Genomic DNA, 27,989 nt, shown 5'->3' on the forward strand with positions numbered 1-27,989 from the left:
TGTGCATTGTTAGATATCATCATCATCAGAGCCTTCTCTAACGTTACTTTACTCAATAGCTGCTATTCATCAAAGAGCCTGTTTAACTTTTAACTATAAATGTTCGACTGTCTATATAATAAAGTACACAACCAAGCAATGAAAAAAAAGCTTGTAATTAAGACTGTAACATTGACTTACCTGTCGAGAAGAAAGCAGGCAACTTCAGCGTCTCTTTTGAAAGCTTTCTCCTGCATTAGCTATCCTGACAGTAACCCTTGTTTTTGTAATCTCCGGTCACGTTTCCTTTTACGATCTATTTTGGACTTTTTCGACGACGAGGACTCCTTATCCTGTGACTCATATGTATGTATGAATGAACGGTGTATAAATAACCGTGCAGTGCAGCCTTTTAAACTTGCCGCGGCAGTGACAAGCGCCTCTCACTGCTCTGCTCCTCCGCTTCTGCTGGCTTCAGTCACGTGACGCTGGCTCTAAACGAAACGCGTTGTGGAAACGCGTTGGCCTAGTACTTTTTGTCCCTCTCTGCTATTATAGTTTTTCAAGATGGCGGAACTACATGGAAGCCTCCGTGGACTTACCCGTCCCATGTATATAAAGATAATAAATTCTTCGTTTACGAGGATTAGTCTGAACATTGGCATAGGTATTTGTACACCATTGAGGGCATATTTATGAATAAAAATATAGATTTTAGATAATAAAATACCTAAAAAGCTACACATTGTCCCTTTAAGAGCCTAGAAACATCTGCTTTGTCAAACTATACAGATCCAGATTCATACCGTGGTATTCATCTATAGTGCTACAGCTTCAAAAGCATACTATAGTATTATGGTAGTGTCTGGTATCATAGTATCATAATTTTATGGCTTTTTTGCAAGTGGGCCCTTACAAATGTGTGTGTGTGTGTGTATATATACACACATTTTTTCTGAGATCAGTGAGCATGTTCTGTTTCTTAAAATAAATAAATTATTATTATTTATTATTATATATACATTTTTTCTTCTTCTTTTTATTGATTTAATGTTTATTTAATAATAAAAAAAACGTTCTTTTGGACCTGAATTGCACACGTTATACTCATTTGCATAAAGGAAAACACGCCCCCAGTGAGCTGGTCATAGACCACGCCCATGCAACGAATCAATGAAACTTATGAAAGCGGCGTTTTGAAGTTCTTGCGCCGCAGATAAAGATAATTCTCATGAGACTTCACGCGACATTACATCGCAACACATGATCTGAACCCTTTATGAACAGCGGAACACTCGCGAAAGTCTCTCTCTATGAGGCAACAGCAATGATTTACATCGCAAACACAAGATGGAGTTATTTATCTGGGAATGACTGTTATTTTTAATATCAAAGGTGAGTTATTTCCATAAAAAGTTGTTTTGGTTTCATGTTTGTTGCTCTATGATTGATGTTAACAGGCTGGTGTTGGTTTATGATTGTTTTGAACACTTTTTACACTCACAAAATGATGTACTATGGTACTACCAGCACGATATCCAGGGAATACCATCGAAATGAATTTCAGTACAATGGAATTTTGTAAGTACCTTAGTATTACATTCTATTGTTCAGAATCAGATGTTGCTCTATTGTTCTCAGTCATGTTTAATTTAATCATCAACTAAGTTAACTAAGTTAAGTTAATTATCAACATCTGAGTAAGACTAAAGAAGTACAGTATAATATTAATGTGGAGAGCATAACAAATTTGGCAAAAGTTTTTGAGATCTCTGACTTTTTATTGCAGATCAAAAGTCAAGATTGTATCTTGACAAACCTAAACATTGTGTGAGATTTACCTTCATTTAATCCCATTACTTTAGGAGAAACAAATGAGAAATTAAGATTCTCAGTTATGTTTTATTTAAACGTCAAATAATACAATCCCCTAGAAGAAGAAGAAGAAAAAAAAAGATATAATAGAGTTAATTATCAACATAGAGTAAGACTCGAGAGGTACTGTATAAGATTAATGTGGAGAACATAAAAAAAAAAGGTTTTGGAAATAGGCCTTTTGATGAGAAATATAAAAGTTATTGAGATCCATATCTCTGAATTTTGATTACAGATTGCAGATATCTTGACAAACCTAAACATTGTCTGAGATTTACCTTAATTTAATCCCATAGGAGAAACAAATGAGATATTTCTTATGGGTCAGTAAAATCAATATCTGATCAGGTCATTCTGTCTTAAATTGGAATATCATCATGTGTCTTTCTATGAATTGTGTGATTGTGGAAAAGTGTTGCTTAAAACAATGTTACATAAAAGTAGCATTTAACATTTCCTTCATAACTTTGACTACTTTAGGTAAAATAAATTTGTTTTTGTATTTGCTAAATTATTACAGTTATATGTTTACATAAAAAATAACATGGATATCTTTTTATTTTTTACAGTATTTAATTTTAACTGTGGGAATAGCAGTAACACTTGGACTTTTATAATTATACAATTGTATAATAATAACCCACTTTATTTAAAAAAAGAACTCACCTCAAAGTCATATCATTGATTTATAACTGGTTAAAACTGTCTCATTACTAGGGGTGTAACGATCCCCTCATGTCACGATTCGATACATATCACGATACTGATACGATACGATATTATTGCGATACTCCAAGACATATGATAAAAGGTTAACAAAAAAAATTAACTGTTGATTAAAATGCTACATTTGGTTTTACATTGGAAATAAGAATATTCTTGGACTTGGTGCTGATAAACCCAATAATACACAGGACAATAGAGACACCAGAATAAACATATTCATGATTCTGAAGCTGAAATACACAATTATTTCAGACGAATATGCTTGAACTCTGACATTATCAGAACCCACAAATATTCCCCCATTGCATTATTATACATTATATTCAACATTATATAGAGTAGTTTAATGTAGTACTGACACTAAAACTCTGAAAACTTTGATTTTTTTCTCACACAGTCATTTTTATTTTGGGTGAACTATCCACGATACTTATTGTTGCATTTTTGTATTGCGATATATTGTTACACGATATATTGTTACACCCCTACTCATTACATTTGCTGCAGTCCCCTATAAAAACAGGTGTCTTCTTGTTTACCCTGCTTTGAATGAACACTGATATCAGAAACTATTTTTATTGACAGAAAATTCTGATCATAATGAACTTTAATGAGGAATGTGACTTTATTTCAGGCCCTTATTGTGAATGACTGAAGTCATGGCTTACTGGATCCAACTTAATTGGAGAATCTGGTTGTTGGTTCCACTGGCTCTGGATCATCTTGCTCTTGCTGAAGACCTGAAGCCCACCAGATGGCCTCTTTACCCTCAGAAGCCGCTGGTTCTCGTCTGGAACGCCCCAACTGAAGACTGCAGGCCTCGACACAAAGTCCATCTCCATTTGGACCAGTTTCAGATCGTGGCGTATCCCACTGAGGGCTTCACCAAGCAGAACCTCACCATGTTCTACAAAAACCGCCTGGGCTTGTATCCACACTTTGAGCACGGCACCGCCGTCAATGGTGGACTACCACAGATCGCCAGCCTCACGCAACACCTAGAGAAGATGCCAGTGGGGATTGAGAAGTACATCCGTGACCCGTTAGCACGAGGTCTGGCCGTCATCGACTGGGAGGAATGGCGTCCGCTGTGGATTCGTAATTGGGAGGCCAAAATCATTTATAAGAGCCAGTCGCAGCGCTTAGTGGCCCATAAAAACCCGAACTGGACTGCTACCCAGGTAAACAAAGTGGCCCAGCTGGAGTTCGAGATGTCCAGCCGCATATTCATGCTAGAGACGTTGCGTCTGGCCAAAAGCTTGCGTCCCAACCAGCTGTGGGGCTTCTACCTCTTTCCCGACTGCTACAACCACGACTATCGCAACAGCCTGGAGAACTACACGGGCCGCTGCCCGGATGTAGAGGTGGCCCGGAACGATAAGCTGAAGTGGCTGTGGACTGAAAGCACAGCCCTGTTTCCTTCAGTATACATGAGCTCTGTGTTGCGTTCAACATCCTTCGGTCGCCAGTTTGTCCGGAACCGGGTGAAAGAGGGAATGAGACTGGCATCGGTGGGAGAGGGACTGGCACGTCCTGTCTTTGTCTACAGCCGCCCTACGTATGCCAATGAGCTGGAGTTGATGACAGAGGTGAGTTTGTAGAAAGCAGAAACATGTGCAGTGATCATTTCAGCTTATTGTCTGATTGACCTTTTGCCGACTCAGAGAAGTGTTACAGAACATTTCATCGGAAGTAAACTGAAGATTTCGGTCAACGGTGTGATTTTCTGTAAAATTGCTGAACCTCCAAAAGTGGTCTTGGGTTTTATTCTTATGTAAGCTAGAATTAAAGGGATAGTTCACAATTTTTTTTTTTTATATTCTGTCATTATGAACTCACCCTCGTTCCTAACCCAAACTTTCGTTTATCTTCGGATCACAAATGAAGATCTTTTCGATGAAATCTGAGAGCTTTCTGTCCCTCCATTGACAGCTACGCAACTACCACTTTAATGCTTCAAAAAGTTCTTAAAGAGATTTCATCAAAAAGATCTTCATTTGTGTTCGGAAGATGTTTTGAATGAAGGCCTTCTGGGTTTGGAACGACACAAGAGTGAATAATTAATGACAGAATTTTTATTTCTGGGTGAACTATCCCTTTAAGAGTAGCATTGCAAAGCATTTTTATTAGGTAATTTTCTTTAAAGAAATTAATACATTATCTTTCTTATCGAGTAATGTCTTTGCTAAGACAGCTTATCTGAATCAATATTGATTAATTCCATCAAGTTAATATTTTTCTTTTATGGATTTCTGACTTTGCAGATTCTAATTCCATTGCAGATTTAAAGTTAATATCTCGACAAATCTGAGGATTGTTTGAGACACTTCTGTAATGGACATGTGTCATATTATCAGACAAACATCTTATCAAAACTTTCCATTTGCTCTTCATTTAATCCCATTAGTAAATGAATTGATTTTGGAAACTGATTTTCTGCAAAACTGCAGGACAACCAAAAGTGGTAAAAGAAAGTTCCCACGTAGGCTGGAATTAAGAGTAGCATTTCAAAGCATAAAAAATAACTTTTTACTATGGCTTTAATAATCTGAATCAAATAAATTCAAGACACCAACTTATTCAGTACAAGGTATTACATAGACTTCACTACTCTAAAACAAAGCTTAGTAAATTCTATTCTGTCTCTCCTATATGCGATAAGTGTAAAGCTGCTGAGGGTACCCTGGCACATCTTTTTTGGTTCTGTGCACAAATTCAGAGTTTTGGGATAGAAATGTTTCCGTTTTTTTGCCAAAGTCTACAGCTGTGCTTTACTTCCTGACCCATTCGTATCAATTCTTGGTTGGTCAGACTCATTGCAGGCTCTTAGGCCAAAGGTACGGTTACCCGTTCAATATGGTGTGATTGTAGCTAAGAAAGTTATCTTGCTTTTGTGGAAGAAAAATACTAGACCCCCTCTTTTCTGACTGGCTAACTGGACTCACTTCTACGTGACACCTTGAAAAGAATTAGATACTCCATATCCGGGAACCCTGCAAAATTCGATAAGATGTGGGAACCAGTTTTTACTTTTTATTTATTTATGTTTTCCTGATCTGTAATAATCACTTTCTGTAATCATTGTGATTACACTTTGTAACAGAGGTTGGCTTTGTGTACGTCTTCCTTTTCTATAGTACTTTTGCTTCATTTTACAGATTGTTTTTGTTGTTTGAAAACCTCAATAAAAATAATATACGAATAATCTGAATCAATATGCACATGAATTAACATTAAATTAGTACTTTTACATTTATAAATGCATTTATCCAAAATAAAAAATTATTCCGTACATTTATTTAAAGGGGGCTTGAACTGATGTTCTACCAGTTTATTTGGGAATCAGAGGTGACCGTTTTATCCAAGATTTCTAAAAGTGCATGGGAACAACATTTTACCATTACTTGGGATAATTTCGGTGAAAGTCCATTTAAACCTATCCAAACACAAAGGCTGTAAAGCAAAAGCAACAGTTGCTTAGGGAGCAGTGCTTAGTAACATATGCAGAGAGCCAATACAAGTTTTGTAAAATCTCTGCATACAACCTACAGCTAACCTCTGACACTGAACAGAATGTGCGGAAATGAAGGTTGACCTTAAAGGACAAGATATTCCATTCAACTGCCAGTGACTCTCCCCATTCTGTGTGTTCAGTTGCCAAAGAGACGTCTTCTGAGTGTCTGCAAATATTTCTTCAAATTCTGTATGTTAGTAAAGTTCACGTGCCCAACTGTTGTCTTCCCCCTAAAGATCTTCAGGTTTTATGCACAACAAAAAAACATCTTTAAAACAAGATCTATTCAGAACTTAAAGGTGACGCATGTACTTTTTATAAAACACTTTCTTCTATAGTTAAATATACAGAGACAACTATGTGACTCTGTGGTGCTTTCATAACATTGCTCCATTTATTTGAGCAGTTTTAGTGAAGATTAAAGCGTGTATATGGTCTTTGTGTTGTTTATCACAAAGCTTTTCCTTGTATACCCATACTTTCTGCTCTTTATCTCTGTATATGTGTGTTATTATGTGCAGTGGAACAGGAAGGGTGCTGGTCGTGTTTTCAGTGCCACCACCCATCATATCATTCCAGCTAATTTCCTAGATTGTTTCCAAGATGCTGTGACAAAATTGTATTCATTCGTTATTTGTGGCCTCAACTCTCAGCAATGTCCAAGATCCAGTGACTGATTCCCTTGTGTGTGTTTGTGCAGACTGATTTGGTGTCCACCATTGGAGAAAGTGTGGCCCTGGGAGCAGCTGGTATCGTATTCTGGGGCGATGCCACTTATTCCAGCAGCAACGTAAGCATTCACACATCACACTGTATATTATTTGAATAATTAATAGTACTTGTTAAGGGGTTTCTAATGATAATAATCAGGGAAGCAGGAGGCAGGAACCATTGAACGTTCAACATAACTATAATCACAAAATAAACATAAACAACTAAATGTAAGTAGGCGACAGCCCCTCATGGACGACTGCCGCATAAACTGAAACAAAACAACAACATAAAGTCCAGGTCTGGTCCTCTCTCGTCCTTCACTTTCGTCCCTTTTCTTTTTATCATTCCGGAGCTCCTCCGTGGGACTCGAGACACTTGCTCTGTTCCCACGCTCTCGGCCCTGCCCTGCTTCTTCTTCTTATTTTGCTAATGGTGCTTTTGTTTTTCATAATTAAAGGCAAATGTGTTGTACACAATCTACTGCATGCCTTTTGTCATCTGATACTTTTTAGCAAGTAAAAGGCCTTTGAGTGTAATTGTACAAACGTCCACCTTCAGCTTGTAGTTTGTGTCTTTTTGCTGTGAAATCTTTACTGATTTTTTATAAAGTAAACGTATGTTCAAATGTGAGTCTCAAATCTGATCCATCATGCTTTCGATGAGCGTTTATGTTCACGTCTCAATCACTATTGTAATGCATTCCATTATATTATATGTTTTGCCCTCCATAATAAAAACTACAGAGCTTTGATCATAAAACTAAGCATTTAAATATAATTTTACTAAGACCTGTTATTGGGAGATGTAGAGTGAAGACTAAAATTTATAAGCGTTTTATGTAAGTCTGTTATAAAGATTTAATTGATTTACATTACAAGCTATTAAAAGTTCATCTTACTTTTTGACTGTATAAATAACATCTGCACCAAATTGCATGTTTTTTTGTTGTTGTTTTTTTAGCTCCATATTCTCATATCATACTATATGGTTTAATGCCCTGATGCATCAAATAGGATACAAAACATGAAACGCATATGCAAATTATTATTATTATTATTTATTTTTTTAGATTTCTGACTATTATTATTAAAGTCAAGTTTACATGGTTAGGATTGATGATTTGAACTTTGGCACATAAGTTGTGCTGTTTTTGCCACAGTTATGAATGATTTCTTTGTAGACAAACTAATAACTGCATAGCAACTGTTGCGGCGATCTGCCAGGAGGTGTGTCTGCGTGCGGGTGCATGACAGCGGCCTTGCTTCTACATGCGCGTAACAGCGAGCGTGCAGCTCCGCAGCGCGCCTCAGCAGGTGAGCGAGATTAGACTAATTAGCAGCATACGCCAGAAACCTTCAGACAATAGAAGCGCCGCAAGTTTGTTCAGGTTTGCAACGCAGCTAAGAACAGCAAAAGAAAAGTCGCTAAAGAATCACGGAATTAAAACTCATGGGAAAAGGAAAAGATCAAAAAGGGCTACCGGTAAGCTCACGTCTCTTTACTGGACTCTGAAGACTGTTTAAATGTGATCGCTGGCTACGTAGTAGTCTGTATGGGCAAGTGAAATGTATGGTTTGCTGATAGAGATGCATTGTTAATTGCACTATTAATAGATTGAAGCTAAAACATTTCTGTACATTGGGTAAATGTTTAGCTTTGTACAGAGAGACTTAACCATTTCTGAACAGAAATAATCTTATGCTAATCTACAGTAAAATCGTTTGGAATGCTTGATTTCATTTAGGTTGAAATTATGGATGCAATATGTCATATATAAATTCTGTGTAGAATGATCTGGGTTAAACAAAGAATAACAGGTTAATTTAAAAGTAAATGGGTCTAAAAGTAGAGCTGGCTTTCTGGTTATTCAATGCCTGATTTACACTGTTTACCTGGGTTGATAAATAATGAAGTAATGGTTAATCTATGTGTAAAATATACTTACCCTTTGCCTGATGTACTTTGTTGTGCTTTATTGCATTTGATAAATATTGAACTTTATGTAATTTGTTTTATTTGTTGTATGTTTAAAGGTTTTTCACCTTCCTTGTTAACTGGTCAAATAAATTGAAGAACGAGTGAAATCCTGAGTCTGATCAAGTCCTTCCCTTTTCAAGTGTGGGAAGCCATGATGTTTTAAATACACTTGACAGTGAAAAACCGCCGTGACCAGTGACCAGCGAAGATTCCGCTTGCGGCCACAGCCGAGAGGGAAGATACTCCACCTGGGGGCCTGAAGGATAAAGCTGCTGTTCGTCAATTGAAGAGAACAATATGGCAAAGTCACTTGATGATTTGAAAGTGGAGAGGACCACTGCTAAGAGACTTTTCTCCCGTCTTGCCAATAGCATTACGAGGACCCACACAGAGATGTCTGCAGAGGAGTTAAAAGAGAACTTCAAGAAGCTTACACTAGAGAGCTCCAGAGTTATGGAGGCAAATGAAGAGGTAGAGGCCGCTTACATGGCAGAGTCCAACGCAGCTACTGCAGAGGAGCTGGGCGACTTACTGAGAGCCGACATAGAAAAGACGGAGGAATATTGTAAGCAGAAGACTAAAGAAGTTAAACTCCTAATTCGAGAGACACTCTGGGTCGTATATGGAGAAAAAGAACTGTCCCTAGCTCTACAAGTTGCAGAGAGTGAGTGCAAGAATGTCTCCTCCACCCAGCTAGACGTAACTCTGGAGGTTTATGAGTTCATGCTGACCCACTTAGAGAAGTTGGTGCTCAAGGCAAAGGAAGCGCACCAAAACTGGAACCGCTGGGCTTCGCCAGCCGAGCAAGGAGACGCTGATGGCCGCCTAAGAGCACTTGAGGTGCACTTTCCCCAGCTGGTGTCGCGGAAGGCCGCCTTCATCAAAGCAGCAAGGATAAAACCAGACACGGAAGAACCCCCAGGCCGCCGTTTAGCTCCGGTGGCAGCGATAAAGCTGAAAGCCACAGCTCTACCAAAGTTTGCCGGTAACCAGAGAGGCTACTACAGATGGAGGCAAGAATGGGAGGCTCTGCAGAGACAAGGTGAACCAACCGGCTCCAAAGAGGTGAAGAAATTTCAACTACTTGATAGCCTTGATGAGAAGGTGGCCAGAGATTTATGCCTGTCAACATACAACTCATCAGACGAGATCTTCCGAATCCTGGAGAACCGGTTTGGAAACCAAGCCACTATCGCTCTCGAGATCATCGAGGAGCTACAAGCAACTCCGCCAGTCAGGAGCAGCCAGCCAAGAAAAGTCATAAAGCTCATCCAAACTGTGGAAAAGGCCCTTTATGATTTGACTGATCTGGATAATGTAGATGCCATAAAGAACCCGATAGTGACTAAATCCATCGAGGGCAAGCTCCCAGAAACTCTGAAGAAAGACTGGCTCACCTATGCTGCTGATGAGAGAAACGCTGTTAACCGTCGGAACCGTTTCGACAAGCTTATCACGTACCTGAAATCACAAGAATCCATATATGAACAACTAGATCAGCTGAAAGATGTCGTCGAACCCGCCAAGGAGAAGACCAAGTTTCTCAAGTATGCCAGAACAAAGACAACCAAGACCAGCAGTGAAATAGCAGGCTGCATCATTTGTGGTGACCCAAAGCACAGAAAGAAACTATATTTCTGCAGAAAGTTTAGGGCTAACCTAAAGCCAGTGGAGAAGAGGGACGCAGCGCAACAAATCGGTGCCTGCAAGAGATGCCTCGAAGTCCACAACGGCGACTACTGCAGGAAAACTACTTACCTGTGCGGGAATCCAGAGTGCAAAGACCAACACCACTTTCTTCTCTGTCCAGTTGCCAGATCCCAGCCTCAGAGAACACCCAAGTCCAGTCCAGTGGGAACTGAGGACAAAAGATACACTGAAATCCAAGAAAAGTTCCTCTCCAAACTTACACCGGAGCTGGCGCAGCAATGTCAAGACGCCTTCTGCAACGTAGCATCCAGGGCATACAACTCCACTGTAGCTGAAAGAGGTCTTCTGGAGGACAACTGTTTAAAGGAGTACCCAGTGATCCTAATGCTCCTTGACGTTACTGCCAACGATGGACAAAGAATAGGGACCCTCATTGACTTGGCATCAGACACGAACTACATAACACACAGAGCTGCGAGCAAGTTGAACCTGAGAAGTGAAGATGTGACACTGGTGGTTTATGGCGTTGGAGGGATGAAAGTGTCTGTCGCAACCAAGCGTTACCTCCTCAGGATACGTGTTAGCACCCTGAGAGGGACCCTCAAGGCACATCAATTGATCTGCTATGGACTTGATAAAATTGCGGAAGTTCACAGGCATGTTCCAGCCGTCAAGTTACAGAAGATATTCCCGGATGTTTCCCTCAAAGACCTTGCAAGACCGAAGGAAATACAACTCCTGATCAGCCACAAAGAAGGGCAGCTGGTACCCCAGAAAGTTCGTTCTGTCTGTGACCTGGTGCTCTGGGACGGCCCGCTCGGCAAGACCATCGGAGGCACGCACCCGGACCTCTTTGAAGAAGTAACACTAATGGCTCATACGTCAAAGACGCACTTCGCAAGATCCATGAGGACCGCAGCAGTCAAATACACTGAACTCACCTGTAAAAATCTAGTCTCTTGCCAGTCTCCCGACCATCCCAGCACCCAGTCCAATACAGCCACTAGTAGCAGAGACTTTCTGAAATGGTGGAAATGGGAAAGCATCGGAGCCGCTTGTGAGCCGAGATGTGGAGGATGTCGCTGCGGGAATTGCCAACCCGGGGGGAAAGAAATGACGTTGGCTGAAGAAAGAGAGATGGAGATGGTGAGAGATGGCTTGACGTATGTGAAAAGGGATCATCACAGCCCTGAACCACACTGGCACGCCAAGTATCCATGGACAGAGGATCCAGCATCTCTCCCCAGCAACAGGAGAGCGGTTGAAGCCACATTTCACAGAACGGAGAAGCAGCTGGCGAAGGAACCCGAGTGGAAAATGGCCTATGCTTCACAAGTCCATGAAATGGTTAATCGCGAAGCTGCAGTGAAGCTGTCCAAAGAAGTTCTGCAGAGCTGGACGGGGCCAGTGTGGTACATAAGTCACCTGATTGCACTAAATCCACATTCAGTCTCCACCCCAGTGAGGCTAGTGTGGAACAGCAGCCAGAAGTACAGAGGCCTAAGCTTGAACGACATACTGATCAAAGGTCCGGATGTCCTGAATCCGATCAGAGCCGTCTTGCTGAGGTTCCGAGCTGGTGTCTTTGCTGCCCTTGGTGACATCCGCAAGATGTACAACTCTGTTTGGCTGGAAGAAAGAGAGGTCCACCTGCACAGGTTCCTGTGGCGCGATTCTGAAGATGCAGAGATAGAGGATTTCGCCATAACAAGAGTCAACATCGGAGACAAACCTGCTGGTTGCATAGCCCAGGTCGCCATGCGAGAGACCGCCAACTTACCTCCATTCAGCCACTTCAAAGAAGAGAAACGTGTGCTGGAGGAAGACGCATATGTCGATGACATCCTAACCTCTCACAACGACCTTGACCACCTGAAACTCCTCACGTCTAACATCGAGCAGATCCTTAAAGCAGGAGGATTCTTTATGAAGCCATGGGTCTACTCCGATCAAAGTGGGAGGAAAGAGCAGAGAGGTGAGAAGATGGAGTCAAAGACTGTGATCCTGCCGAACCAGCTGACTGAAGAGGATAACAAAGCCCTTGGCCTCGGTTACACCATTGAAGACGACAAGTTACACGTCATGGTTGCAGTGAACTTCTCCAAGAAAAGGAGAAAAATGCGCCTTGGCCAGGACTTACTGAGGGAAGAAGTAAGAAGCCAAACCCCAGACCCACTCACCAGAAGAGAACTGTTAAGCCAAGTCTCTGGTCTTTATGATCCCCTCGGCCTTGCGGCTCCAGCAAAACAGAAGGGAGCCATCCTGATCCGAAAAGCTTTTCAAGAAGCGAAAGTGATGCACTGCATAGAAGACACCTGGGATGCTGCCTTGTCCAAAGAGCTCAGAGAAGACGCAGTAAAGCTCCTCGAAGAGTATGCTGACCTGAGGCTACTCAGATTCACCAGAGCTCTCACACCGCCAGATCCAGGTGGACGACCATGTGGCATCACCTTCTCTGACGGTAGTGAGCATGCGTATGGCGCCGTGCTGTACCTTCGTTGGAGCTGCAACCATGGTGTCGTTGTGAGGCTAGTCGAATCTAAGGCCAAGCTGACCCCTCTAGACCACAAGGGTGACCCTGTGAAGGCGGAGTTGTGCGGAGCAGTCTTTGCAGCTCGGCTGAAAAACTACTTCCAGAAACACTGCCGAATCGATGTCGAGAGGTGGTACCATCTCGTCGACAGTCAGACCGTCTTAGGCGCAATACAGCGTGAAAGTTATGGCTATCAGACCTTCTTTGCGAACCGAGTTGGCGAGATCCAGAGCAGTACCGACATCCGAGATTGGTTGTGGATTCCAGGGTCGGCGAACATTGCAGATATCATCACCAGAGGGGCCAGTCCTGATAATCTAACTGAGGAGTCCGAGTGGCAGTCGGGTCCACAGTTCCTTCAGCTTCCTGAGAGTGAGTGGCCGAAAAAATCAGCCAAAGACATTGCTGCACAAGCAGGAGACAATATCACAAAAATGCAGAAGAAAACATTTGTTGCGGTACTCACCCGAAGTCAACAGAAAGCGCAACGTCCAATCAGAGTCCAGGAAACAGAGTCCAAGTCCAGAAGACCACCGGCAGTAGCAGCAGTCCAAAAGCTATTAGACGAAAGGCGCTTCAGCAGTCTAAGACGACTGGTTGGGGCGATAGCATGGACTTGGAGAGCAGCTAAGAAGTTCCTGTGTGCTAAAATTGGAGAGAAAGAAAAGTGGGAGGCAGTACAGTCATCTGGTGTCATCACGGTCAATGAAAGAGAAGAAGTGTTCCGGAACCTATGCCTGGCAGCACAAGAGGGCGTACATTTTCCGAACACAACAACGGACAGACTAGTTGTTTACAAGGATCAAACAAGTGGACTCCTTATGTGTGGTGGCAGGATCCAGACCTTCAAAGAGGACCAGAGAGCTGTTCCCCTGCTACCTTTCCAGACCTGGATCTCCACCCTCCTAGCCCGAGAAGCACACAGTGAGGGACATGATGGAGTGGCAGGGACTTTGCTCCGGATGCGAAAGAAAGCATGGGTCATCAGGGGAAGAATTATCGCCCAAAAAGTCGTTGACAAGTGTGTCATTTGCAAGAAGGCAAAAGCAAAAACCTGTCAGCAAATAATGGGAAACTTACCTGAGGAGAGGTCGGGCCCGGCTGCACCATTTCAATTCACGTCTGTCGACCTGTTCGGACCGTACCAAGTGAAGGATGATGTCAAGAGGAGAGTGAGCATGAAAGTATGGGGTGTGCTCTTTTGCTGCATGTCAAGCAGAGCCATCCATGTCGAACTGGCAAGCGCTCTAACAACAGAGAGCTTTCTACTTGCTTACCAGAGGTTCACTTCGGTCCGAGGCCATCCTCAGAAGATCTGGTCCGATCCAGGTACGAATTTTATTGGAGCAAAACTTGTCCTGGAAGAGATGTACACTTACCTGAGGCAACAAAGCAAAGAGTCACTTGAAGAATATGCTGCCAAGAATGGGACTTATTGGACATGGAAAATCCTTCCAGCCAACTCGCCTCACCGAAATGGCGCTGCCGAAGCTGCTGTCAAGATCACCAAAAGAGCTCTCCAAAGTCTTGGTAAAGGAGGAGGCCTTACCTTCTGCGAATTCCTGACGGTGCTCAAGCTAGCTGCCAACCTTGCCAACGAAAGGCCTATCGACGCCAGAGTCCAGAGCCGTGAAGACCGCATCCAATACATCAGCCCAAACACCCTGTTGCTTGGTCGAGCCACACAGAGTGGAGATTTCAAAGCATTCGACTACACTACTTACCCCTTCAAAAGGCTGCAAGAGATGCAAACTCAAGTTAACTACTTTTGGAAGTCCTGGAGCCAGCTTGCGGGTCCAAACCTGTTCATCCGCAGCAAGTGGCATACTGCCGAAAGAAACGTTGCCATTGGAGACGTAGTTTGGCTCTGCGACCAAAATGCACTAAGGGGGCAGTTCAAGCTAGCAAGAGTTATCAGTGTGAATGCAGATTCCAAAGGCATCGTCCGGGATGTCCACGTGAAAGTCACTCCGAGCGGGTGTGTTCAGGCGACGACTCCAAAACTTCTTGCCAAAGAGTCCGAGTCTAAGGAGAAGGATTTCCAGAGTACCATACTGCATCGGGATGTGCGGCGCCTTGTCGTCCTCGTCCCAGCAGAGAATCAATTCGACGGGGACCAGTTCGCCTGAGAGGTGCGATCTTTCCGGTCGCACCGCGCAAAGATCGAGTGGGAGGTGTTGCGGCGATCTGCCAGGAGGTGTGTCTGCGTGCGGGTGCATGACAGCGGCCTTGCTTCTACATGCGCGTAACAGCGAGCGTGCAGCTCCGCAGCGCGCCTCAGCAGGTGAGCGAGATTAGACTAATTAGCAGCATACGCCAGAAACCTTCAGACAATAGAAGCGCCGCAAGTTTGTTCAGGTTTGCAACGCAGCTAAGAACAGCAAAAGAAAAGTCGCTAAAGAATCACGGAATTAAAACTCATGGGAAAAGGAAAAGATCAAAAAGGGCTACCGGTAAGCTCACGTCTCTTTACTGGACTCTGAAGACTGTTTAAATGTGATCGCTGGCTACGTAGTAGTCTGTATGGGCAAGTGAAATGTATGGTTTGCTGATAGAGATGCATTGTTAATTGCACTATTAATAGATTGAAGCTAAAACATTTCTGTACATTGGGTAAATGTTTAGCTTTGTACAGAGAGACTTAACCATTTCTGAACAGAAATAATCTTATGCTAATCTACAGTAAAATCGTTTGGAATGCTTGATTTCATTTAGGTTGAAATTATGGATGCAATATGTCATATATAAATTCTGTGTAGAATGATCTGGGTTAAACAAAGAATAACAGGTTAATTTAAAAGTAAATGGGTCTAAAAGTAGAGCTGGCTTTCTGGTTATTCAATGCCTGATTTACACTGTTTACCTGGGTTGATAAATAATGAAGTAATGGTTAATCTATGTGTAAAATATACTTACCCTTTGCCTGATATACTTTGTTGTGCTTTATTGCATTTGATAAATATTGAACTTTATGTAATTTGTTTTATTTGTTGTATGTTTAAAGGTTTTTCACCTTCCTTGTTAACTGGTCAAATAAATTGAAGAACGAGTGAAATCCTGAGTCTGATCAAGTCCTTCCCTTTTCAAGTGTGGGAAGCCATGATGTTTTAAATACACTTGACAGCAACACTAAAATGCCTACATCACCTTAGCAACGCCCTAGAAACCACCCACAACACCTTAGCAACTGCAAAATAACACATTAAAGTGTCTGCAACACCCTGCCAACCACCTAGCAACATGGCAGTTTTGCATGGGGAAACTCTAGTTTTTACTTGACATAATTTCTCTCTTTATCTTTTTCATCATTCAGGCCAGTTGTTCCAGTATAAACCAGTTCTTGCGGGGTACACTGGGCCGATACCTCCTCAACGTCTCCACGGCAGCCGAGGAGTGCAGTCGGTTCCTGTGCGGTTTCCACGGCCGGTGTCTGCGCAGACATCAGGACACTGACACGTATCTCCATCTTGACCCACAGACGCACACAATAGTTGGCCAGGGCAGTGAACTGCACGTGAAGGGAGAAGCGAGCGTGGAAGAGCGGCGGCGGATGAGTGAAGACTTTCAGTGCCAGTGTTATAGCGGGTTTCGGGGTGAGAGATGTGACCTCGAGGACCCTCTTCAGCAGCGGGGACACGGACATGCATTAAAAGCAATGTGGATTTACCTTCTCAGTCCATTGCTGCTTCATTTACTGACCTGAACACACCTCAACTGGCACTTGTTTTCTTGCTTATGAAATGTTTGTCGCTCCAAATGCTGTTCTGAAAAGGTCCCTAGCTTTCATGAAGTCATGTGGGTGAGCTTGAAATTGAAATTTATAAGTATAAACACAGGAAACTCAAAGGTTCCTTGGAGTTTAAATAAGCACTTTTGTTTGTTGTCACACGTTACTCGCACACCCTTGGCTTTGAGCCAGATGTAGGAAATTGTGCAACAGGAAAATCTCATGAAAATCTATGACTATGATGACTAATGACTTATCTGATAGTGGATTCATTCAGAAGACGTTTTATTTGAAACTCAGATAGTTTAGTCTTTATTTGAGTCACCGATCATCATCAAACAATTTGAATAGGTGGACATCTGGTTTTATGCATCCGTCTTGGTTTGAGTGTGAATTTAAGACTTGACTATAAAGATGCTGGTTATCTAAAACTACAATGTAGGGAGCAAACATCAAAAGTAGTTACACAAATACACAAGTATTATTTGAATAGGTGGAACTAGTGGATTTGAGCAAGCCTTAAATGGACGGTTCATCCTAAAATGAAAATTATGTCTATTTATTCAATATTAAAGAGGCCATTTGATGCTTTTTAATGTTTTCCCTTTTCCTTTAGTGTGTAATGTATCTGTTCAAGTTCATAGTCTCCCACTATGAATAAAGGGATTTATTCTAACAGAGAACATTGCTCCAGACCGGCCTAAAATGCCTCGATCGAAGTTCAGATATTGCTTCTGCAAACATCTCACAATTTGAAATATCAGACTACAGGCCGTTAAGTACACACGTCTTGTACCTTTGTCTTTTTGTCCGATTGTTTTTTGCTTCAAATCAAAGTTTGTAGTGTTGTGTTTCACCTCGTTCCTAATTGGCTTGGTTCATGGTTTATTAGAGAGCATAAGTCCCGCCCCTCCGCTTCCGGCTCATGGGACCTTATTTCGGAAAAAATATGTATGGTAGTCAATGGTGAGAGACAACTTATCTTTTTATTACGTCTGAACTGTGCCCTGAATTACACATATGATGTTTGTCAATTTAAAAGATAATTATGAAAGTCAAGAAAGTCGCAGTTTGTCATAAAACAGAAGAGTAACATTTAGTTTTATGTGAAAATCGCTCAATGAACTACATCTCTCGTCTCTCGTCACTCAGGCATGGCGGTGTAACGTTACGATTATAATGTACGATCTTATAATGTAAGAAAGACTATAGAAAAAATGACAGACGTTAGCTTCAGTAAAGTTAGCTTCATTCATTGAGAGAAAAGGTATGACGTCACATGTGCGCCTTTTGGGTTTGTAGTCTTTGTAATGACGTATTTTCACAGTCTCATACCTCAACAGTTTTACATCAAACTGCGACTTTCTTGACTTTAAAATGCATCTTTTAAATTGACAAACATCATTATGTGTAATTCAGGGCACAATTCAAACGAGATCAAAATATTTGTTGTCTCTCGCCATTGACTACCATACAATATTTTTTACGAAATAAGGTCCCATGGTGGTCGACCGGAAGGGGAGGGACTTAGGCTCTCTATAACACTTTAAAGTAGACTTAAAAAAAAAAAAAACCTATGGGAAAACTGAATGGAAAAAAATATTTCCTGAACAAGCGCTGCTGAAAAGCTGTATTTTTTGAACATTAAAGTATGTTAACATGTTCTAATAATATAAAATAATGACCTTTTAAAATAGCATCACATGGCCTCTTTAAATATATATTCATTTATATTTCAGTCTTTTCCTGAAGGACTTAAGAAGGCTTGAAATATATAGTGCATGAGTTGTGTGAACCACTTTTAATAATCGTTAATATGAGACTACTAGTGCTGGAAATGTGGACACATATGCTGGCTGACCTGAGTTTGAATCTGGCTCGTATGTCATTTCCTCATCACAACCCTGTTTCCGTCCTGTCCTATAAAAGCAAAAACCCTTAAAATAAACAAAGTTACTTCTCAAGAACGGAGTTATTTATATCCTGTTATTTAAAAATATTGTGCAACTTTATTTTGACTGTTTCGTTGACTAATTGAACTGTTGCCGAATCAGCATTTATGCACACTCTTTGCTTCGTTCAGCTTCTCTGTCAGTGTTGTAGAGGTGATGTGAAAAAGGCACAAGCACTGGACTGTGAGAGAAGCATTTGCATTACATCTTTGAACTGTGGCATTATTGCGAATTATATTTTCTGAAATTGTGATGCACAGAGTAAAAGGATTATATTTGATCAAAATGATTTATTAAATAAAATGTGACTGGTAACATTGTGCATTCATTTTAAAGAGTGTTCATTTCTTTTCACAGTTATCGCTGCCACGACAGTTCACAGTCAATGACCATTCAGTGTTTCTCAGTTAGTGGAACTTTTTACTGAGTAAAAGAACTAAAAGAGGATAGATGTATGAGGCTCCAACCCTTGGTTCTGGAGGACCAGCCCAAATTACAGGGTTTACAAACCACAAAGTTATACTTGTTGCTTTTAACTCTGTGAACGTTTACTCAAAATAGACATTACCAGTAGGAAGCAATATGAAATATGGCATGTTTGTTAGCCTTTAATCACTCTAGAAATGACTTCAGTAGTTCAGCTGCTTTGCATGCAGCTGTGGTGTTTGATGGTGTTACTGATACCCACAAATAATGTTGCTTCCTCATTTGTTAATTTTAGCTCTTTCCTGAGTATTAGCATCACAGATTTTAAAATTGCTTCCTTGTTTTTGAGAATTTAAGTCTTTGATCTTGAAATGCTGTAAGTCACATGACCATAAATGTCACACAGTCTACACTAAAAGAACAACCTATGCAGTTCAGATACTTACAAATATAGCTATCAATTTTACAGTTCAAAACGTTCATAAAGAGATCGTAAAACTAATCCATATGAATTGAGCAGTTCAGGCCAAAATTTCTGAATGAGCTCAAAGCTTCTGTTTACCACAACTGATGTGTGAGTTGATGCATGTTTATATGCAAATAAAAGCCTAAATTCAATTTGTGCATCATATAAAGCGATCGTGTCTCTTCAGATAATTTGGACTAAACCACTCAATTAGTTTTACGATCTCTTTATGAACTTTTTGAAGCATCAAAGTTTCAGTTGCATAAATGTCAATGGAGGGACAGAAATCTCTCAGATATCATCAAAGAGATCTTCATTTGTGTTCCGAAGATGAAAGAAGGTATTATAGGTTTGGCACGACATGAAGGTGAGTAATTAATGACAGAATTTTAATTTTAAGTGAACTATCCCTTTAACGCTGGCTGTGTGAACAGCTCCTCCTAGAGACCACGCCCTCTTTTCCCTTTAGAGACTTTTAAGTCACGAGAGAAGCTGAAACCAATTGATATTTCGTGAGTGATTCATAAAGATTTACTGAATAAGTAAGTACGATATATGTCTAGCTGATATGATTGCGTGTATTTATTCATATAAAAAGCGTCAAAATGTACATTCTCTGTGTTTGACGGCTTTCTTGCGTAAAGTCATGGTTCCTTTTTTTAGTTCTGTACCATCAAAATATGCCTCCACCATTCTTCTAATTATCATAAACGTCTAAACACAGCTTGTCAGATCTTGCCCATTTAATGCGTGTATTTAACTTTTAACAAGTTTTGTGTAAGTTACCATGGTAACTTACACTCACATAAAAATACTGGTAATACAACGTTTTTTTGGACGTGTTGGTTTCAGAAGTACTGATGGTAATACTCCATCTAAATGTACCATGGTACTAAAATTCGTGTAACAAGATGGTGGTAAAATTGTAATTTTTGGTGCTTTTGTCTTTGTAAGGATATTTATGATGGTAAATGGGTAGTTGAAAAATGGGCAAGAAAAAGTACTTTTTTTGGAAAACATAACTTTTTAAGAAAAATACATATTTATGGAGTATGAAAAATGCAGTTTCAGAAAATAGTAGTGGTCACTCATTTTGTCAATGACTTTTTTCGCGTTTTCACTCAACAGTACTGTAAATGTGTCTTATGGTGTGACATTTAAAAAGTACTAAGAAATTATATTAAATAACATAAAAAAAATACTTGAGACAGAATTGTTCACATTATTAAAACATTATTTATAAGTGATATTTATTTTACATGAAAGTACTAATTAGAATCATTTTCACCATGAATAGATGAACTTGATAAACTTTTTTTGACGATTTTGAGATTTGGCTCAAAGTTGTAAAAAAAATAAAAATAACTCCCGAGTATTAAAACAACAAATTCATGAAAAACAAGAAAATGTTTAACCATTTACACAGTATTATAAATGATGAAAATGTGAAATAAATAATTTTTTATCTTCTGTCATGGTGAAAAAGCCACGTCACGTCAACTACCCAAATGTATTTATATAGCTATTCTTCTTTTTGTTGTTGTTGTATGTTTTTATTTTATGTAATGTCTTGCTTTTTTATTTGGACCCTGAGTCTAATAAAGCTTTTGATACATATACATACAAATATATAATCATATAAATACCATAATATTATCTTTACTGTACCATAATATCAACACAAATGTAATATTCATATATCACAGTATTACCATAATGTGCCCAAGATGTTAATAATGTTAAAGAAAAATGATAATACATTTTTATTTTGTAAGTAAATGTCATAGTTACCATTTCATCTATGTATCTGCCTCTCTTTACCAATGAAATGAAAAATCATGTACAATTATAAAGTCACGTTTCAGGGGAAAGGTCTACACACACACACACACACACACACACACACACACACACACACACACACACACACACACACACACACACACACACACACACACACACACACACACACACACACACACACACACTTAATGTAGTGTTTCCTGAAGTGGATGATTATTATGGATAATGAGTTGTTCAGGATAAAGTATACCTTTGTTCAAAAAAATTGCCTCTCATCATTGAAATTACTTTTCGAAATTAGACTGTAGCTCGACTTCATTTCCATTTAAATTGCCTCGGCTCATGTAACATCAGGTGTGGAGCTGGATGCTAAATGTTCCACGTTCCTGTCATTGCAGGTCCAACGTGTCACCTTTTCCAGGGATGGACGAGCTTGGACGTCGAACATGTCCTCTGCTGGTGTTCAGCATCTGTTTTGCGTCTGTTCTCGGCCGTCCCCTGATCTCATCCCCTCTCCTCACTCATCTCCCGTTTTTTTCCGTATGGAACGCGCCGACGGAGCGCTGCATGTCTAAATTTGGGGTCGAGCTGGACTTGAGCGTCTTTGACATCGTGCACAACCGCGACCAGGCCTTCATGGGCGACAACATCACTATTTTCTACTCTGTTAAGTTGGGAGAGTATCCTTATTATGGCCGTGGCAGTGAACCGGTGTATGGAGGTGTTCCTCAGAACTCCAGCCTGAACCAGCACCTTCGGAAGGCCGATGGCGACCTGCGGACAGACATCCCAGATCGTGGCTTTCACGGGCTGGCCGTCGTCGACTGGGAAAAGTGGAGGCCGCTGTGGGAACGTAACTGGGACACTAAAGAAGTTTACTGGAAGGGCTCTAGGACTTTAGTGAAAGCCAAACATCCAAGCTGGAATCCGGATCAGATAGAAACGGAAGCTGTGCGTGAATTCGAGGAAGCTTCACGGGCCTTTATGGAAGAGACTTTAAAGCTGGGCCACAAAGAGCGTCCTGGAGGATTATGGGGGTTTTATGGCTTCCCTGGCTGCTATAATTATCAGTACAAGAAGAACGGGACGTATACGGGTGAGTGTGCTGCTCTGGAGATGAAGAGGAATGATAAACTGGCCTGGCTGTGGAACGTCAGCTCGGCCCTGTACCCTGATATCTATCTGGATCTGGGGCTCCGGGGCCGGGATCGGGATATCTTGCTGTACAGCCGGCATCGGATCCTGGAGGCCCTGAGAGTGAGGGAACAGATCTCCCATCACCCACCACCTGTCTTCCCCTACGCCAGGATCGCCTACACTTACTCCTTGGAGTTTCTCTCACAGGTCAGCACAGATAAAGTTGAACTAGGAATAAAAATGAAAGGGGTAAAAATACAGAATTGATCAAAAACGTGGTTTAAATGTCACTTGTTTGTGTTTCAGGAGGACTTGGTGCACACTATTGGAGAGAGCGTCGCTCTAGGAGCTTCTGGTATCGTGCTATGGGGCAATGGGAACTACTCCAAAACGAAGGTCAGAGTGAATAATACAGAAATACACACACTTCCGATAACACCACCCTGCATCACATGTGCTGAAGGAAATCCAATACTCATTTCTTACTAGTTTTGGGGTGATGATTCCAAAAATAGTGCCAGTTTAGCTCAAGCATGTCACACTTTCTCATAAAATATGTGGATTTTGTTGTATTTTTGGGTGAAAAACTGCCTCAAAGACGTGATTCCTGTCGTCCTCTGAGCCAGGCTAAAGCTATTTGTTCAATTCTCAGCCAGTTTCCACATGTATGACATTATTTTAAAGGGATAGTTCACCCAAAAATGAAAATTCTGTCATTATTTACTCGTACCCGTGTCGTTCCGAGAGATTTCTGTCCCTCCATTGACAGCTACACAACTACCACTTTGACGCTTCATATGATGAACAGATTGAATTTAGGCTTTTATTCACATTTAAAGCTTAGTTTTACAATGTCTTTATGAACTTTTTAAAGCGTCAGAGTGGTAGTTGCGTAGCTGTCAATGGAGGGACAGAAATCTCTCAGATTTTATTAAAAATATCTTCATTTGTGTTCCGAAGATGAACGAAAGTCTTACGGGTTTGGAGCGACATGAGGGAGTAGAGGATGACAGAATTTTCATTTCTGGGTGAACGATGCCTTTAAGCCTAATCCTGATTTCAAGAGTATAATTATTGCCAGTGACAGAAGAAAATGCAAACATGACCCAGATGTTTTCTGCTAAACCTGTGGGTGTTTTACTACATCAAAAACAGCGACAGAAAATTACAGATTTAAAAAAAAAAAAAAGTATATATTTATAAACGTGTTTTTGTAAAGTTGGAACAAACGTGTTTTTGAACCAAAAATGGCTCTTCTATGACATCACTGCAAAAACCCCCTTTGGGAACCAGTGTAGGGAAACTTCTGCTGTATATGTGGCGTCACGCTAGACATGTTCTGTTCACTCATACTCATATGTCAAGAAGACTTGTATTTTCAGTAGTCAAACATGAAATGCTTTTGGGAAGTTGACATCCTATTTTGTAAAATGCTTTACTCCATCTTTAGTCTAGTTTACTTTATGTGCACAAATATAAAATATACAGTATACAATAAAAACAAGAAAGTACAATCCATATACAGTGCAGGGAGAGGCAGAAAACACAAAAGGGCTTACTTAAAGCCTCCACCGAAACAACAAAGAAAAAAATTAACTAATTATGAAAATTAAATTATGAAAATTGACAGTTAAGTGACTGTGAACCTGTAAATTTACTTAAAAATACAGTACTGTGCAAAAGTATTTGGCATGTTAATAAAAATTAAAAAATTAACTAATTATGAAAATTAAATGATGAAAATTGACAGTTAAGTGACTGTGAACCTGTAAATTTACTTAAAAATACAGTACTGTGCAAAAGTCTTAGGCATGTTAATACAAATGTAAAATATCAGTTTACATTTCCAAACATTCTTTTTGCCATTAATTGTAATAATCCAGTGAGATTTGTGTATGCACCAGGAGTCTGACAACAGCCGGTATGATCTGATCTCACCATCATCGAGTCCGTCTGTGATTACATGAAGAAACAGAAGAAACTGAGACAGACTAAATCCAGAAGAACTGCGGGAACGTCTCCGAGATGCTTGAAGAAACCTTCCTGCAAAGCTACAGGACTGGGAGAAGCACTGGCACTCGTGTTAAAATGCTGTAAAGTGAGAATGCTTTCAAAAATAAAAGCACAAATTGAATTTATTTATGATTTAACTTCTATTAACTAATTCAAATCAATATTTGGTGTAACGACCCTTTGCGTTTAAAACGGCTGTTGTCCAGGTGCACTTGCGCATAGTTTTTCAGGGAGCTTTGCAGGAAGGTTTCTTCAAGCGTCTCGGAGACGTTCCCGCAGTTCTTCTGGATTCAGTCTGTCTCAGTTTCTTCTGTTTCTTCATGTAATCACAGACGGACTCGATGATGGTGAGATCAGATCATACCGGCTGTTGTCAGACTCCTGGTGCATACACAAATCTCACTGGATTATTACAATTAATGGCAAAAAGAATATTTGGAAATGTAAACTGATATTTCCTACTGACACACTACGGCAAAATATATAAATAACTGACTTAAAACCATTTTGGGGGGGGGGGGGGGGGGGGTATTAACATGCCTAAGACTTTTGCACAGTACTGTACATCTTAAATTTCTCTGGAAAGCTACCTTTACTTGAATATATCTTATAAATGAAAAGAAAAAGAAAAAAATCCATACCTAAGATACGCACTTTCTGTTACACATTCATCTAATTAGTTTTTAACCTTAAAATATTAATGTTGATGAAAGCTACAGCTCATAGCCACAGTACACTCTCAAAAATAAGGTTTCCAAAAAGGGTTTTCACAGCGATGCCGTAGAAGAACCATTTTTGGTTCCCAAAAGAACCTTTCAGGGAACAATTCTTAAAAGAACTATTTTGTCTTTAGCCATATTCGCACTGGATTAGTATTATCTGGGGACCACATGTGATTTAGAAATGACCCCCCCACATCTGAATTCCGTGAGGCGCATTCGCACAGGATAAGCAAAGCCTGTGATTTCACTCGAATTCACTGACTCATCTCCCGGATATGATGTCAATGGGCTATTGCTTGGAAATGTCTTGTCGTTATAGGTCTAGCTGTATAAAATATCATAAACAGAAGAATGTTTCTTTACCGCTGCTATACATGTCATTCATCTCCATCTAATCATTATTTGCTCTCCTGATGGTTTTCAGCTTTCTCTTTCTGCAAATTGTATAGTTGTATGGTGTAGCCTATAGTGATATGACCCAGCACCCAGAATACTACCAAAACACTCCAACGCAGCCTCCATTCTTCACGAAAGATGGATAAAAAAGCACACAGGAAACAAAAACCTTGAAAAAATTATGAAAAATAGATGCCGATACGCACGGGACTAATATTATCACGTGACCTCGGGGTGTTCGGCGAAATATGGAAGGTCATTTGCGGGGGAATCTTTACAAATTACAGACATGGCCGATTCGCACGGGATTAAGATCACAGACAACCTCCGCAATTATTACAAATGACTAGAGGTCCCCAGGTAATACTTATCCCGTGCGAATAGGGCTTTAGTCTGAAGAACATTATAGCGGCTACTCAGTCCAGTGATCAAACCGCTGAGAGACTAAGACAGGGACTTTGTGACGCATAAAATAAAACATTGTTGAAGAATAAACTTTTACTAGCTTTTTTATTGCACAAACCGATGTTTCTCTAGTGGTCAACAAAGAATACCTCATCCCTGCTCACCCCCTCCTCCTATTTCAATCAGTGAACAGGTGACTAATATTCACATTCCTACGAAATCCCGTGACCCCCACCATGATCACGTGACAATCAAAAACATTACCTCTTTCATGTCTACTACAAACATTTTAATAATCTTTTTCTACTTTAAAGAATCTTTTGTGCATTTGAAAGGGAATCATTTATGGAATCATCAATGGCAATAAAGAACCTTTAATTTTAAAGGAACACTCCACCGTTTTTTTAAATAGGGCTTATTCACCTTCTTTCCTACATTTAGATAGGTGGGCAAATGCATTTTTGTCTCAGTGCATGCATTGTTTTAGTTTGACAGGGTCGGCGCTAGCTTAGCTTAGCATAGCATAATGAATGGAATCCTTTGTTGCCAGCTAGCATGTCCTGAGTAAAAGTGATATAAAAAATTTTAAAAACCCACCTAATTACTTCTTGTGGCCTGCGTATTCACAACAAGTACAAATAGCGATGCAGATTAACACTAGACGATTTCCTATGCAGATATTTACTTATATATTAAGGACTATGTTAGGGGGAAGCACAGGTGAAGCACTGCTACTTGGGCGCAGAGATATCACGCCCAAGTAGCAGTGCTTCGCCTGTGCTTCCCCCTAATATAGTCCTTAATATATAAGTAAATATCTGCCTAGGAAATCGCCTAGTGTTAATCTGCATCACTATTTGTACTTGCTGTGAATACGCAGGCCACAAGAAGTAATTAGGTGGGTTTTTAAAAAATTTTATATCACTTTTACTCAGGACATGCTAGCTGGCAACAAAGGATTCCATTCATTGTGCTAAGCTAAGCTAGCGCCGACCCTGTCAAACTAAAACAATGCATGCACTGAGACAAAAATGCATTTGCCCACCTATCTAAATGTAGGAAAGAAAGTGAATAAGCCCTATTTCAAAAAACGGTGGAGTGTTCCTTTAAGAGTGTATAAACTCACTAACATGTACACATAACCAATGACCATATCCTCTCCATATTCCATCTGTGCAGAGCGCCTGTGTAGCGGTGCAGAAATACCTGGACCACACTCTTGGCCGCTACATCGTGAACGTGACAGAGGCAGCGTTTCTCTGCAGCAGGACCGTGTGCTCGTCCCAGGGCCGGTGTGTCAGACGAGACCCGAGCGCCACAGCCTTCCTGCATCTGGACCCAGCCTCATGGGCCATCCTTCCCAGAGCGGGACTGCCTGGGCCAGTTACAGCGGGTCCGTCTTATGTAGCTCACAGGAGGCTGAGGACGGCTGAACATCAAACCAGAGGATTCACAGACAGTTTTAGGTGCCAGTGTTTCCCAGGCTGGGGAGGAGAACAATGCCAGAAACCAGTGCCTGTAGAGACTTTTACATAACAGAAGTTAGACTAGACTAGACGACTCAGGGCGGGTCACCTGAAGTTTGCTGGGTTAACAAATACAACCCATCACCCCTGTGCACTTGACTGTCACAAATGTACTTGATGAAGTGTATGCCAAATGACTATGTGCTTTCATACTTGCTAGCTAAATGTTATAAACCATGATGGGTTTGTAAAAATCAAGATGCATTTTATTTTGAGTTTTGAATGTTTACTTCAAACATATGCAAAACCCTGAGAATGTAGCCTAAATTATCTATTGATTTAATTCATATTATTCAAATTCAATCATAAACAGCATCAAAAAATTTAATAAATCATTGAAATCTATATGGAATAAATTATTTTGACTAATAATGTCACATACATTTTTTCTTCTTTTCTTTTATGAATGATTAGTTAAGAATGATGGAATTTACATATTTCATTTAAA

At 40.5% G+C, this 27,989-nt stretch overlaps 1 protein-coding gene across 1 annotated transcript; it reads left to right on the forward strand.

The window, feature by feature from the left end:
* Positions 1-1,162: 1,162 nt before the first annotated feature.
* Positions 1,163-27,886, forward strand: hyal2a (hyaluronidase 2a). The gene is made up of 7 exons (XM_082190092.1): positions 1,163-1,374; positions 3,215-4,169; positions 6,795-6,884; positions 16,282-16,667; positions 21,741-22,686; positions 22,786-22,875; positions 27,195-27,886. The coding sequence occupies exons 2-7, from the start codon at positions 3,228-3,230 to the stop codon at positions 27,549-27,551; spliced, it is 2,811 nt and encodes a 936-aa protein (XP_082046218.1). The 5' UTR covers positions 1,163-1,374; positions 3,215-3,227; the 3' UTR covers positions 27,552-27,886.
* The last annotated feature ends 103 nt before the right edge of the window (positions 27,887-27,989 follow it).

The sequence above is a fragment of the Leuciscus leuciscus genome (genome assembly GCF_965113295.1).
Source record: "Leuciscus leuciscus genome assembly, chromosome: 14".
In the NCBI taxonomy this organism is placed as follows: Eukaryota; Metazoa; Chordata; class Actinopteri; order Cypriniformes; family Leuciscidae; genus Leuciscus; species Leuciscus leuciscus.

Excerpts from the sequence above, each read along its gene's own strand:
- hyal2a (XM_082190092.1), top strand. The coding sequence starts at position 3,228 with ATGACTGAAGTCATGGCTTACTGGATCCAACTTAATTGGAGAATCTGG. Across the intron at positions 4,170-6,794 it reads AGCTGGAGTTGATGACAGAG|ACTGATTTGGTGTCCACCAT; the intron begins GTGAGTTTGTAG and ends GTGTTTGTGCAG. Across the intron at positions 22,876-27,194 it reads GGAACTACTCCAAAACGAAG|AGCGCCTGTGTAGCGGTGCA; the intron begins GTCAGAGTGAAT and ends CCATCTGTGCAG.